General features: G+C 50.4%; 1 protein-coding gene across 4 annotated transcripts; it reads left to right on the top strand.

The window, feature by feature from the left end:
- Positions 1–13251, top strand: TBL2 (transducin beta like 2). 4 transcript variants are annotated; one of them, XM_040456125.1, is made up of 7 exons: positions 1–248; positions 1967–2097; positions 2332–2516; positions 2990–3141; positions 3482–3608; positions 3896–4048; positions 9783–13251. In XM_040456125.1, the coding sequence occupies exons 1-7, from the start codon at positions 116–118 to the stop codon at positions 10090–10092; spliced, it is 1191 nt and encodes a 396-aa protein (XP_040312059.1). In that variant the 5' UTR covers positions 1–115; the 3' UTR covers positions 10093–13251. The 4 variants fall into 4 exon arrangements, with proteins under 4 accessions (XP_040312059.1, XP_040312057.1, XP_040312058.1 ...); XM_040456123.1 differs by lacking the exon at positions 9783–13251 and adding an exon at positions 4241–7802 and having other exon boundaries at positions 4–248; XM_040456124.1 differs by lacking the exon at positions 9783–13251 and adding an exon at positions 4280–7802 and having other exon boundaries at positions 9–248.
- Positions 13252–13453: the final 202 nt, after the last annotated feature.

Below are 13453 nucleotides of genomic sequence, written 5' to 3'. Positions count from 1 at the left end.
CCCGCCCCTCGGGACGCGCCAACGACCAGGCCCCGTCCTGTGTGCGTGCGCGGTCCCGCGGAGGCGTGCAGACGCCCGCGTAGTTAGAGGCTGAGGTGGCAGCGGCAGTGCAGTCATGGAGCTGCCGCAGTTGCCGGAGCTGATGGGCCTGTCGCTGTTGCTCGGACTGCTGGCCTTGATGGCGACGGCGGCGGTAGCGCGGGGGTGGTGGCTGCGCGCGGAGGAGGAGACGAGCAGCCGATCCGCCGGTTAGTGGGGCAGGGGCGGGTGGGGGCGACCCACGAGGACCATGTTCCTGGCCTCCCACTGGTCCGACCTGCGGTTTGGGGGGGGGGACCCCGTGGGCCTCAGTTTCTCCTTTTGGTAAATGAGTTTCGCTTCTCGAGACGAGGTGCCGCCTCGCCGGGCTGGTCGCGCCCCTTCGGGAGGATTAGTTACAGCGTGGGTCCGGCGCTGCCACTTTCTCGGTGGCCGAGGACGAGGCGCTGTCCCGCTGAGCCCCAGCGTCTCCCCGGGGTTGCCGCGAGAGCCCCTGTAAACTCTCTCGAGCGCGCTGCTTGTTCGTTATTTTAGGAAAATAGGGAGGGGTGAGGGTAGACGGGCACCATTTGTAAGTACTCCGACTCATTCCCCGACATGAGCAACGTTTATTGAAGTATATACGTACTATCGCAGTAGGTGTCGGGACTTTTCCCTTAGGAAGTACACTGCCGCGTAAGGGAGAAGAACATCCGAAAATGTAAGTGAAAAATACACTGTAATAGGTGTCACAGAAGAGGTCAGTCCTAGCACCAGGAAACCCAAGGGTGGGAGTGGTCAGCCCTGCTTTTTCGGTGGGGAGGGGTCAAGAAAATCTTCGCTGAGAGTAGGAAACACGTGGTGTGGGGTCTTGAAGGATACACGGTCAGAGTTTGGCCAAGGAGGGAGGAAGAATACTGTTGGCAAAGGTTACATGCATGAAGGCAAGGAGTTCTGAAACGGCATTTGGTATGCCCTTCAGGGGGGAGGAGGACGCTTGCGGGACAAGGCTGGAGAGGGCGGGTCGTGGTGGTATCTGTATAGGAGCCTCGGGAGTTTTTTTTTCTGTACGAATTAAGGAGCATCTGCAGTAATCTAACACATGCCCACTTTGCAACTGATCTGATTCTCAATTAGATTAGCTTTTTTTTTTTTTTTTCTTTTTTAAGTTTATTTTGAGAGAGCGCTCCAGCAGGGGAAGAGCAGAGAGAGAGAATCCTAAGCAGGCTTCCCACTGTCGTCTCAGACCCAGACGCGGGGCCTCTGCGGGGGCTCGAACTCACAAACCGCAAGATCATATGACCTGAGCTCATCTCAAGAGTTGAGTGCTCAACCGACTGAGCCACCCAGCTGCCCCTAAATTAGCTATTTTATACAAAAGTGACTGGCACCATTTCTGGCACAGGACAGGTACTCCATCAACAGGTACTGACTACCTCTCATCCTTGAGTTCCTTCTGGGAGTCCTCTGAGCCTTTAATACTCGTCTTGGGTACTCTGCTTCTCTTTTTTGTATATATTGTCCAATTCTCACAACTTCTCTTTAAGGAATCTGAAGCCCAGAGCAATTAAATAACTTGCCCAAGCCCAGGACCACCAGGTTTGGTTGTGCACATTATTTCCTACCTAGGGATGTGTGGCCAAGGATCTGCCCTTTGTTGGCTGTGCTGTGTACCCACTGAGCTGTTCTTGCAGAGAGGGCTCCTTTTCTAACTTGCATTGAGGTGCTATGTGGACTGACAGCAAGCAGTCTCCTCAAGAGCCCTCGTGGTAGAGCTACAATCCAAACCCAGTCTGATAAAAACCCTGTTTTTACTCCCATCACTCTCTCTCCTCGAGCCCGGGGCCTATCTGGTCATCTCTTGATGCTCCCTCAATTCCTGGCCAATTATAGGCAGTCAGAAATGCTTAGTGAGCGGATGGATAGATGACACGGCCCTTCCTCACAGGCCAGAAGGCAAATGGACTTCCACTTGACAAGTCCTTGAGATCCAAGAAGCAGAAACAGCATCAGCGAGTTCGCAAGGAGAAGCCACAACAACACAACTTTACTCACCGCCTCCTGGCTGCAGCACTGAAGGTACATGGGTACCCATGCTCAGCACACATATACAAAGACTCACACCCCCGCAGACTTCTCCTTTTAGTGTTCTGTGCACACGACAGACCCTGCTGCCTCTGACCAAAATCAGTGGGGGCTGCCCCATCCTGTCCCCTCTCATCATACCCCATCAGCAGCTTGCTGTTAATCCAGGCAACAGACTCCGTCTACCCAAGGGGTCCCTGTTCATACTTCCTGCAACCCTTCCCTTAGAGCCACAGTGGGAACATATCTTGCATGGACTTTAGCAGCAATGGCAAGTACCTGGCCACCTGTGCAGATGATCGCACCGTCCGCATCTGGAGCACCAAGGACTTCCTGCAGCGGGAGCACCGCAGCATGAGAGCCAACGTGGAGCTGGACCACGCCACCCTGGTGCGCTTCAGCCCTGACTGCAGGTGCGACAAGACGGAGCCTCAGCTGTGCCTGCAGAAGCCCAGGCTTCTGTCCTTCCCATACGTGACTTGGGATGGTGAGGGGGGACCCTGGGTCTCCCTGGGGGTGGCAGAAAGAGAACTGGACAGCTTGAGCACCGCCCGGGGCTCCCTGGAGGTCTGTGCATTTTACACAGCAAGGAAGCAGAGAGGGGAAGGTGTGTTCCTACTTGGGAAGTACCAAAGCCTGGCTCCAGATTCGTCTTGGGAGCTGTCATGGTTTTCCAAACCCTAGAGAGAAACTGAAAGAGCCAAAGCTGGGAGAGGCCTACCTTCTGAAGAGTAGTAAGAGGTTTTGAGCCAAGGGGTTAAGTTGCAGGGCCGGACTGGGGTACGAAGGAAGGCCCATGATTTTCCTCAGAGCCTAGCATAGGAACTGGCACACACAGGCCTCCGTGTCCAAACAAGCGAGTGCCTTGTCTGCTACCTGTCTCTAGAGCCTTCATCGTCTGGCTGGCCAACGGAGACACCCTTCGTGTCTTCAAGATGACCAAGCGAGAGGATGGAGGCTATACCTTCACGGCCACCCCAGAGGACTTTCCCAAAAAGCACAAGGCACCCGTCGTCAACATCGGCATTGCCGACACAGGTAAGAGCCTTGCAGAGGATGGAGCTTACCTAAGACTAGAGGGAACAGCCCCAGTTATTGGCCGAATGAGTTAATGCTGCCCGAGAGTTATGCTCAGCCCTAGTTTTGACAAAGGGACTCTGGCTCTGGGTTCCCCTGGAGTCCTGGGAGCCACAGCAGGTCCCCAGGGGAGGCAGGTAAGACCCACAGCGTTCAGCAAAATCCTAGTCTGTGGTGACCCTTGGTCCAGGAGGGGAGCATGGATACTTGGGACAGCGGAGACCTGCGTAAGTGTCTGCGTAGAGGATGACACGTGGTCAGGGCCTTGACCTTGGCTCATGTCACCCTCCTGCCCTCTCAGGGAAGTTCATCATGACTGCTTCCAGTGACACAACTATCCTCATCTGGAATCTGAAAGGTCATGTGCTGTCTACCATCAACACTAACCAGATGAACAACACCCATGCTGCTATATCCCCTTGTAGCAGGTGAGGAGGGAGGGACTTGGCATCTGGGATGGGCAGAAGGCATGGCCAGGAACAGAGCAGAGAGCCCGCTTCAGATAGTGGAAGGAGCAGACCGTATGGAATCACGTGCAGTGGGGGTACCATGTATCCTCTAGCCTGGCCATGAGAATGGACCGAGGTCATATTTTTAAAAGCACAGTGTTATTGAGGTAGAAGATGATGTACTTTCTCAGGAATGAGGTTTAGCAGGTTGGCAGAAAGGAAATGCCCTCAAGATGAAGTTGTAAAGGAATCTGGTTGTGTGACAGGTTTGTGGCCTCGTGTGGCTTCACCCCGGATGTCAAAGTTTGGGAAGTCTGCTTTGGGAAAAAAGGGGACTTCCAGGAGGTTGTGCGAGCCTTTGAACTGAAGGGTCACTCGGCCGCCGTCCACTTCTTCGCTTTCTCCAATGACTCCCGCAGGTGAGTGAATCCTCTCTGATGTCTTACCAGCGGCTCCCAGCCCCTGTTGGCAACGAGGGCCTTTTTTTTGCCTATCTCTGCAGCAGCTCTGAAGTGGGTAGAGTGCCCGGCCCTCAGCAGGAAGTAGACCTAGCCGTGCACTTGGCTTCCTAGCTGGAGCCCCTAATGCTGTCCCAGTGCCCTCCCCTCCAGGGTGCATTGGGGCTCGAGCTGTGATTTTCCATGCTGCAGGATGGCCTCGGTCTCCAAGGACGGGACATGGAAACTGTGGGACACAGATGTGGAGTACAAGAAGCAGCAGGATCCCTACTTGCTGAGGACAGGCTGCTTTGAAGAGGCGAGCACCATGCCGTGCCGCCTGGCTCTCTCCCCTGACGCCCAGGTCTTGGCCTTGGCCAGTGGCAGCAGTATTCATCTCTACAACACCCGGCGGGGTGAGAAGGAGGAGTGCTTTGAGCAGGTCCATGGGGAGTGTATCACTGACTTGTCCTTTGACATCACTGGCCGGCTTCTGGCCTCCTGTGGGGACCGGGCAGTGCGGCTTTTCCATAACACCCCTGGCCATCGGGCGGTGGTAGAAGAAATGCAGGGCCTCCTGAAGCGGGCCTCCAATGAGAGCACCCGCCAGAGGCTGCAGCAGCAGCTGACCCAGGCCCAGGAGGCTCTGAGAAGCCTGGGTGCCTTGAAGAAATGACTCTGGGTGGGTGTGGCAGGAAGGATCTGGCCTGCGCCACGGCTGCCACTTCCTCCTCCCAGGTACTCCTCAGCTGGAAGCCTCTTGAAAGGAGTATTTGGATTTTTAGTGGTGGCTCCTCTTTGCTTTTCCCCATTGAAACTCTTCTTGCCTATTTTGATCTGTCTCTTCTTGCCGGTTGTGACTCCTGGCCTTACTTGACTTCCTGGTCTAATGACCAAGGTGCTTCTCTTTCTCCTGGGCCCAAGGGATGGAATCTGTCTTCACCAGGTGCTGAGGGAAATGGACAGTTGGAGAGAGAGGACATGGCCTTTGACCTTGGGGCAACACACCCTGGTACCCAAAGGAGTTTGCAGTTGTGGAGGCAAAACCTAGGGAACCCCTGAGTACTAACCAGCAGTTTTGCAGGGGTGGGAGCCTGGGATACCCTCCAATTACAGAACTGTGGGATCGTGTCAGGGAAGGACCAGTCTTAATCCAGGCGAAGCTCCGAATTCCATCAAAAAGGAATTTAGGGATTTCATTTGGTGCCTCACTTTTTTTTCCTGTAAAATGGAGAATAATCCTCTCTCTTGGCCTCCTTACAAAGATGTTGTTAACGTATGCACATATAAAGTCCCTAGATTTGGAAGAAAACTGGAAAAGAGTAATAATATACGTTGTCTGTTGGCCAATCTTGTTTCTTAACTACCAGGTAAATATGGGACTCAATACTTTGAAACTAAATGAAAAAGAAAGAAACCCGTCCCTTGGGAAGGCGAAGTTTCTGGAACTTGATTATACATTTGGCAGCTGGTTCTTTAAGTTGTGTAGAGGAATGCTAGAATTCCAAGATAGGACTCCTCTCTGCAAGGAGGTTGTATTCTATCTGAGGAGACCTCTTTTCAGTTCATCAAATATTTGAGTGCCCACTGTGGGCCCAGCACAGCACTAGCACCGGGGATGAATACGAATAGGGTGTCATCTCTGCCATCAAGGATGGCTAGTGGGAGAGAGGTATGCGTGGGTAGTAAGTGCTTTTTGCTGGTTAATTCATAGCTGTAGAATGCTGTTGGGAAAGTCCCGGCAAGAGACAGAATTGGATCCAGACGGAGGCGGTGGGTCTGAAGTTGAAGGGATAGAGTTGGTAAGAGGTGAGGCATTTACAAGTTCAGCTTTTTGGATTTGAGAATGCTGGGGTGTGGGAGAAGGGAAACGAGGCTCTAGGACGACTTGCGTCTTGGCAAAATTTATTCATCCGAAATCCCCGTCTTGCCCTCGGTCCCTGCGATGGGGGCCTCCCCTAGACATCCCTCTGAACAAGGCACAACCTTGGAGTTCTCTCTCATTACTCCCTTTTCGTTAATCCTTCCGGCCCACTGGCACTATTGCCATCCACTCCATCAGAAAATTCTTTTGGTTCTACTCCAGATTATATCCTGAATCTGCTTTTCTCCATCTTTTCTGTTAACCATCCTGGTTCTAGCCACTGTCACCTGCTGGACTACGATAATCCAGCCTTCTCTTTGGTCTCCCTGCTTCTTCTCTTGCCTCGTTTACATCACTTCCCTGCATCCCAGAGTGATCTTTGAAACCAGATCACATTGTTCCCAAGCAAAAGCCTTCCAAAGGCTTCCTATCGCACCTGGAATAAAATCCAAGATTCTCATCATGGCCTTTAAGGTCCTGTGTAATCTGGCTTCTTCCTTCCTCTGTGAACCTCTCACCCCTCTCCCAACCGCCCCAAACTTGCTGCTGTTACTTGACCAGGCCAAGTTATTTCCTGCCCCAAGTGGAATCTGTGCCCGTGCTGTTCCCTCTGCTTCGAAGCATTTTTCCTGTTGGTAATGCAGTTCTCTGTTTCAGTTACACTTCGGAGAGACCCTCCCTGGCCACCCAGTCTGAAGTAGCCCTTTCCACCAATCCTGTCACTCCTGTCACGTTAGCTCATTTTATTTCTTTTGTATGACTTTATCTGATCTGAAAAGATCTCCTTTGAATATTTGTTTGCTTCAGGGGTTTCAGCTTAAATGCTTTAGGATGTCGAGTAGGAAACGCAAATGCATGAATTGGGCCACAGTTGCCTGGGTGTAAGACAGTGGGAGATCCTGGGAACTGAAGTGATCTCCAGAAGACACGTGTCCTGGCTGCTACTTCTTATTCGGGAATCCCACAGAAGTTGCCTGTTTCAGAGAAGCTAGAAGTTGGCGACTTATTATAAAAAGACAAAAATGAAACAGTGTGGACCAGACAAAACACTAATGTGGGCCAGATGCAGCCCACCAATCTCTCATTGGCAGCTTCTGGATTGTTCATTAGCCCACGGGCATGTGAGCTCCACAAGGGCAGAATCTTTGTCTATCTTTTTTGCTCGGTATCCCAAGCACAATACCGGGAACAGAGTAAGCGCTCGGTAAATACTGAAGTCGAATTGGGGGCAGTTAACAGATATTTCTATACCCTCTGTGTGCACCCTTCTGCTCTCAATTTCCATTGCAGTTTTATGCTCCTGATAAGACTTCTGATTGATAATGCTGTGCACATGGGTCCTGGTGAATATTTGCTTTCAGACGGTCGGAAGAATGAAGCTAAAACACTTCTTTGCATATCTGTTTGGCTCCGGCTTTACTCTCACTGTATATCCAGGAGAGAAGTGACCCGAATATGTTGAGTTACTGAAGTCAGAAGTCTTTGGTTCCAGGTTCGTCTGGGTCACTTACTGACAAACCTTGAGCAGATAGATCACTTGGCCTGAGTTTGTTTCCTCATCTGTAAAATGGGAATAAATCCTGTGCAAAGGGCCTTGCAGGGCTGTGAGTTTCTAATGAGATCAGTGAAGTCCTACAAAAAAGAACACTGAGGCTTCCTGAGGACACTGCTCCTCTCACTAAACATGAGGCTGCTTCTCTCGTAAGCATGGAGAAGGTATCTGGATATTAACATAGAGCAGAGGCCGCTGTGGTTTTTTTTGATCAAAAATGTGTGTGTGTGTGAAGGCGGCGTTAATATTTTAGTACTATTTGAACTTCTGTGGGTTTGCAATTTTTCAAAATAAAAAACTGGGGAAATATTTAAAATGTATATAGCCTATTTTTATCAATTATCAAAAATAGAAAAAAAGTGTAAACCACAAAAGTGCACATTTAGAGATCTATGAATAGTCTTGGTCAATTTCTATCAAGGTAAGAAGGATCCTCAATATTTAAGATTGTTCTGTAGCTGGAGATGACAGGAGGCGAGTAGAAAGCAGACACTGTTGTGATGAGTCCTCAGTGATAGTAGGTTATCTCCGCGTTAGAGAGACTGAACGTTGTCCCAAATTGGCTGCGTATCTAGAAACTTAATAATTTGGGGATTCATGTGCTTCTCTACACAATTCCAGTAACAGTCTTCTTGGCGAACAAGGCTTGGTGTCATACCCAAGTTTTGAGGCTGAGGCGCACTGATGGGCACAGGTTGGTGTTTGCAGAATCAGCCACAGCAGCCGAAACCGTGATTCATACATACGACCGTAGTGTCTTCTGAGATTGTGAGTGCATTTCCAAGGCTTCATTTCTTCAAGCTGCCAACTCATTCCAGAATTCGGGGCAGTTGGAAAACGAACACGGTTTCCACTTGCTTTCCGTTCTGTATGCATACCTAGGTTTGAGTCTATTTGCCTTTTCTCCATCACATCAGTAGTGGCTCACGTTGAGCGCTAAGCATTTATTCCCCCATCAAACCACTTGTTTTTGCCGCAGTTATTCTCCTGGTAACCGCATCTTAGTTTTTATTTGGTGAAAACGACTTCCCTGACTCTTAATCCACATGATTTGTAGGGGATAGACACAGACCCTCTATGGTGGGCATATAACCAATCATCAGATCCCTGGATTTTGCCAGATCTTTAGAAAAGTGATACCTTTCATTTTCTGCAGGGATTGCTTCGTAAGTAGGATGTAAGCTTATGACCATGTGCGTAGTCCTGCCCAAGAAGGAAGCTAGCACAGGAAAGCAGGGCCAAAGATGTGGAGACCATGTGCTGAGGTTGCTGGTGAGACTGCTGGATCCAGACACACCTGAGGTTTCTACTACTGGATTTGTCAGTTGTAGGAACCAACAAATCCCTTACTTACAAGTCCATTTGAATTGGGATACTCCTTGGAACCGAACGAGCCTTAACATCAGTATTATTAGAGTGTTGAAGTAAATTGCCCGAGGCACATAATAAATGGCACACTCAGATGTTTCAGTTTCGGCCTATCTGGTACTAAAGTACATGTCTTTAGCCATCAGGCGCACCCCCCCCCCAACATTTGTTAAGTCAGAGGCAAGAATGCAAATGGAGACCCACATGCCAGGTCTTAATGTTTAAAAGTTGTAAATCAAGCTGAGCCCAAATCTGTTCCACCCTCCTACCTTGACATAACATACTGGAAGGCCAAGTTTGAATTTGGAGTTCTCAGAGTCCAGTCTCTGCCACAGTGTGGTGTCACAGCTGGCCATCCAGTGGTCCAGGCCTCTCCTCTTCCCACCTGGTTCTTTGCCACATTGCGAGGGAACCCCAGCACACGCCTCCCAAGTGCCCTGTCGCTGCACACCACCATCCCTTGGCCACCCAGGACTTGGGCCCTAGGGTGTGCACCATGGGGCAGCACTGCCTTTGTGAAAATGGACCTGGAGAGAGGCTCCTGTAGGCATCAGAAGCGGGCTTGGGTCACTTTGGACAGGGATTCCAAGGTCTAAGGTCTAATCTCAACTGTCTGATGCGTGAAGTGAGGACACAAGCGCTGGGTGTCTACATTTCCCTGGCCCCACAAACCTGTGCCCCGTGGGCAGGGGCACAGCAGGAGGAGGCCACGACAGGTTCCCCAGAAGGCATCCTCTTCGCCCACACCTAACGCTGTTACCCACGCTTGGTTTTTTGCCTACGGTTTCAAGTTCACCCACCTAAGCTCTCCTTAACCCATCAGAAAGGAGATGGGTTTATTGTGTGTTCCCAGGGGGTTCAGCCGAGTATGTCTCAGAGTACTTCTAGAAGTTCTGGATATGTGGAAGCAATCCTGTATATTTTCTTAACAGGTACCTGTGGCCTGATGACTGGCTCTCCAGTCTCCCCTTTAAGTTCTTCCAAGTATCCCAGAGAGCAGCTGCAGGTGGGGTACCCGTGTGGGAGCCTCTTCCACCTCGATCATTTCCTCCATCACGTCCCAGGGTCGAGCCAACAGGAAGGAAGCCATGTGGGGAGCTGAGCACCCCAGCTTTCTCTAATAAACCGAGAGAGCTTTTCCTCCTCCTGTTGTTGGCTGCTGTCATGGCAACCTGGGCGCTCAGCTTCTCACTCAGACGTCTCAAGCTGCTCACTGGCTGGTCACATATGCTAGCTGAGTAGGGTTTTCTGTTTTTGTAAAAATCTCAGTTAAATGTACGGAATATCCTCTCTTACCCTGCAATTCCTTTAATTTTCCTCTCTAATGGCAGCTTTCTGCCACAGATGACACAGGCTGGAGAATAGTGACTACCATTCCCAGAGTACATCTTATTGTCCAGACACCGTTCCAGTGGCTGTGCTGCTAACAACTCATTCCTCCCTCCCAGCAGTTCTGAGATAGGTACTGTTAGAAGTTCCAGATCACAAACGGTGAATCTATAGCATTGCCAGAGTCGCTGAGGAGACACATGGCCGAGCTGGGATTCAAACCCACGGAGTCTGGGTCCAGAGCTCATGTTCTGAAAGGTTCTCAAGCTGCAGCAGGTGTCAGAATCACCGGAGGCTGGGATATAACAACAAAGGCCCGGGTCCTATCCTGCTTCACCAGGCCTGGGCCTCTGCGTTCTTTATTAGCTCCCAGGCGATTCGGATACTAAAGTTTGGGAAGCACTGCACTGTGCTATCCTGCCTTCATTTGGAATGTTCTTCATACAGGACTGCCTTGCCCAGGGTGTGTCCTGTCCCTACAGGTGAGTGTTCTCTTGCTTGTGCCCAGTGGTCATCCAGGGGCCCTCTCCGGCTATCCTTTCACTGCTTGGCACCAGAAATCCTCCAGCTGACCACACAGGCCATCACCTTAGCTGGCTCAGGAGTTTGTCTTTGGAAACTGCTTTCCTCTCATTACCTCAGACTAACTTGAATGGCTCCTCATTGTTTTCACAAACCTTCACATTCCTTCATCCCTGCCCCACATTGTGGTGTTATTTATCTGTGCTCTGAGCCCAAGGGAGAGCCAGTCAGTTGAATAAAAGATCTTCGACCTCCCTGGAACCTTCCCCAATTGCCCCAGCGCCTCAAGATCCCTGAGTGCCCACCTGGGTGCTCGTTCTGGACACCTCCCTTCAGAAGTGGCCTTTCCAGCAGGACACACGGATCCCGAAGCCTTTAACCAGCCTGTGGTTTGGGGCACATCTTTTAAACTCCCAAGAACCTGGGAGGGTCAGGAACAGACGTGTCTTGTAGGTTTTTACAGCACATAATACAGGGAGAGGTTAAGGCGGAGTTCTCATGCATCCATGGGATGGCTGGCTGTCACATCCCAGGGACTCCTCGCTCCCTCTCCTTGGCCCCAGCCCCACCCTCATCCTGACCACTTTCCCGGGGGCAGTGGGGCCTTCCCACTGCCTGCAACCAGTGCCTCGGGAGCATCGAGGAAACCAGCTGCTTTGCTGAACTTTTTGTGATACTTGAAGCTTTGAGTAGTGTCTTCTGCATGGATGTGTTTTCATAATTACAGCTGCTCCAGCAAAGTCATGTTTCAGAGAGTAAGGTCTTGGAAAAAGGTGCATAAAGTTTTGGTTCCGTGTGGTCTGTTTTCTACAATGAGTGTGCATTTCTTTTACAAAACCAGTAAGGCCATCATGTGATACATTGAAAGTATTCACAGTAAACTCTCATGACATTTTCTCATTCATTTCAGAGAAGCTCTTGTGAGGTAGCAATTATCCCCATGTTGCAGATGGAAAAACTGAGGTTTGTTGAGGTTAAATGGGAAGTAAGAATTCAACCCCAGGACGGAGTGTAGGGTTCAAGCTTGTTCTTAATGTTACCCCACACTGTCTCTGATCTTGCCATCCAGAGGCAAGTTCCTTGAGGACGGGGACTTTATAGTTTTAGGAGTCTATCTTGCACCTCTTTCTATTCTTAGCGTACCCATGCAAGTGAGCACACAGTTGGCACTTCATATTTGTTGGCCAACACGATGAACACATAGACTTATTGCTCAACAGTTAATGAGCTCACTATGGCCTCCGCTTACCCCATCCACCATGCAACTGCGCTGCCAATGGAAAGCCTTCCATTACTTGCTGGGATGACATCTTGTGAGTTCACACACTGGAGTGTGATTTTCCAGGGACTAATGACTCCTGAGAGAGGAGATCACTAAAGCTCTAGCACCAGAAGGTCAAACCCTGGGGTTTGGAGGCTATAGCCACCCTAAGCATCTACCAGGACTTCAGTTCACCTCCATCACGTGCAGACAATTTGAACTCAAGGCACAAGCTACTAGCTACCAAGAAGCCTTCACCCCCATGCAGTAAGGGTGGGGTGCGGGTAGCTGCAATCCACCAGACCCCTCATACCTGCTTGCTCCCCTGCTCTAAGACTTTCTGGAATCCCTGGAACCCAGAACCATCATCTCCTACTGATTCTGGGGAATCAACTGATGGGAGCAAGGCTGGGGGGGCTCATTACGCATCAGTGACAAAACATCCAGAGGCCGCCGTGATGTTGCAGGATTCAGCAACCCATTCCTTGCTGCTTGCTGGACAGCATGATCGCTTTTCCCTCTGTCCACTAAAAGGTCCCCCTTCTCATCTTCTATCATGTCTTTCAGATCCAGCTACTTTAGCAGATCTTAAATGAATGCCAAGTCCTCTGCCTTGGCATTTACAGGTTGCAAAACAATTTTTAGGTAGGGACATAGACATGTACACAAACTGTCCCCATGTAGCCAGTGGATTTGATGGTCCAGGCATGTTTCAGTGGTTTTGGGAGCCCAGAGGCAGGGAAAACAGTGACCATCACAACAAACCCGAAGTGAAAGAGATGTTGATGACAGGTGACGATGACTGGTCTCTGGTCCCTGAGTGCGTAGTTCACCCTAACAACGTGGCCTCTGCCCTGCATACCTCATAAGCCTTTTGTGATCTGAAGCCCAGGGCAAAGGTGAGTTTCTTGATGTGCCACACCCCAAGTTTGCCCACTATGGCAGAGATTGCCACATTCTTCCCTTTCTCTTGGATACAAGGTTAGGCACTCCCCAGCCTCTCTTGCAATTAGGTGATGCCGTGTGATGAGTCCTAGAATGTGTGCAGAGTGATCTGTTGAGTCTGGGACTGTCTCTAGAAACCCTCCTGTGGTTCTCCGTGTTCTCACTTCCCTTTTCTGCTCCACGGGAGCAGAGGATTCAGTGGAGACTGCCGAGGATGTAGATGGATGAGTCAGTAGATGGAGGGAAACTGGGCCCCTGAACGACTCTGTGGAGCAGATTCTCCCTGACCCCAGCATTGTACTGTGACCATGAAAAAGAAATAAATTTGTGTTGTGTTAAAGGCATGGAATGTGCGGGGTTGTTTGTTACAACAGCTAGCCTGTCCTGATTAGTACACTTAGTACAGAATGAAGAGGGCCTTACATTTACGGAGGAAAGAAAAAGTTGAGAGGGGCTGTTTACAAGAGTTTAGGGTAGTGACAGCTTCTCATTGGCTGAGTACATCGGCTGGGCTGGGCAAAGAGAGCTGCCTTCCTGCTGGGCTAT

The sequence above is a fragment of the Herpailurus yagouaroundi genome, unplaced genomic scaffold, assembly GCF_014898765.1.
Source record: "Herpailurus yagouaroundi ecotype Mexico unplaced genomic scaffold, PumYag 216, whole genome shotgun sequence".
In the NCBI taxonomy this organism is placed as follows: Eukaryota; Metazoa; Chordata; class Mammalia; order Carnivora; family Felidae; genus Herpailurus; species Herpailurus yagouaroundi.
Note: the sequence above shows the minus strand (reverse complement) of the source record. Positions and strands in the feature narration are given on the sequence as shown.

Coding starts and splice junctions, on each gene's coding strand:
- TBL2 (XM_040456123.1), top strand. CDS start 116: ATGGAGCTGCCGCAGTTGCCGGAGCTGATGGGCCTGTCGCTGTTGCTC. Junction 249..1,966: donor GACGAGCAGCCGATCCGCCG/GTTAGTGGGGCA, acceptor CCTTCCTCACAG/GCCAGAAGGCAAATGGACTT. Junction 4,049..4,240: donor TTCTCCAATGACTCCCGCAG/GTGAGTGAATCC, acceptor CCTCCCCTCCAG/GGTGCATTGGGGCTCGAGCT.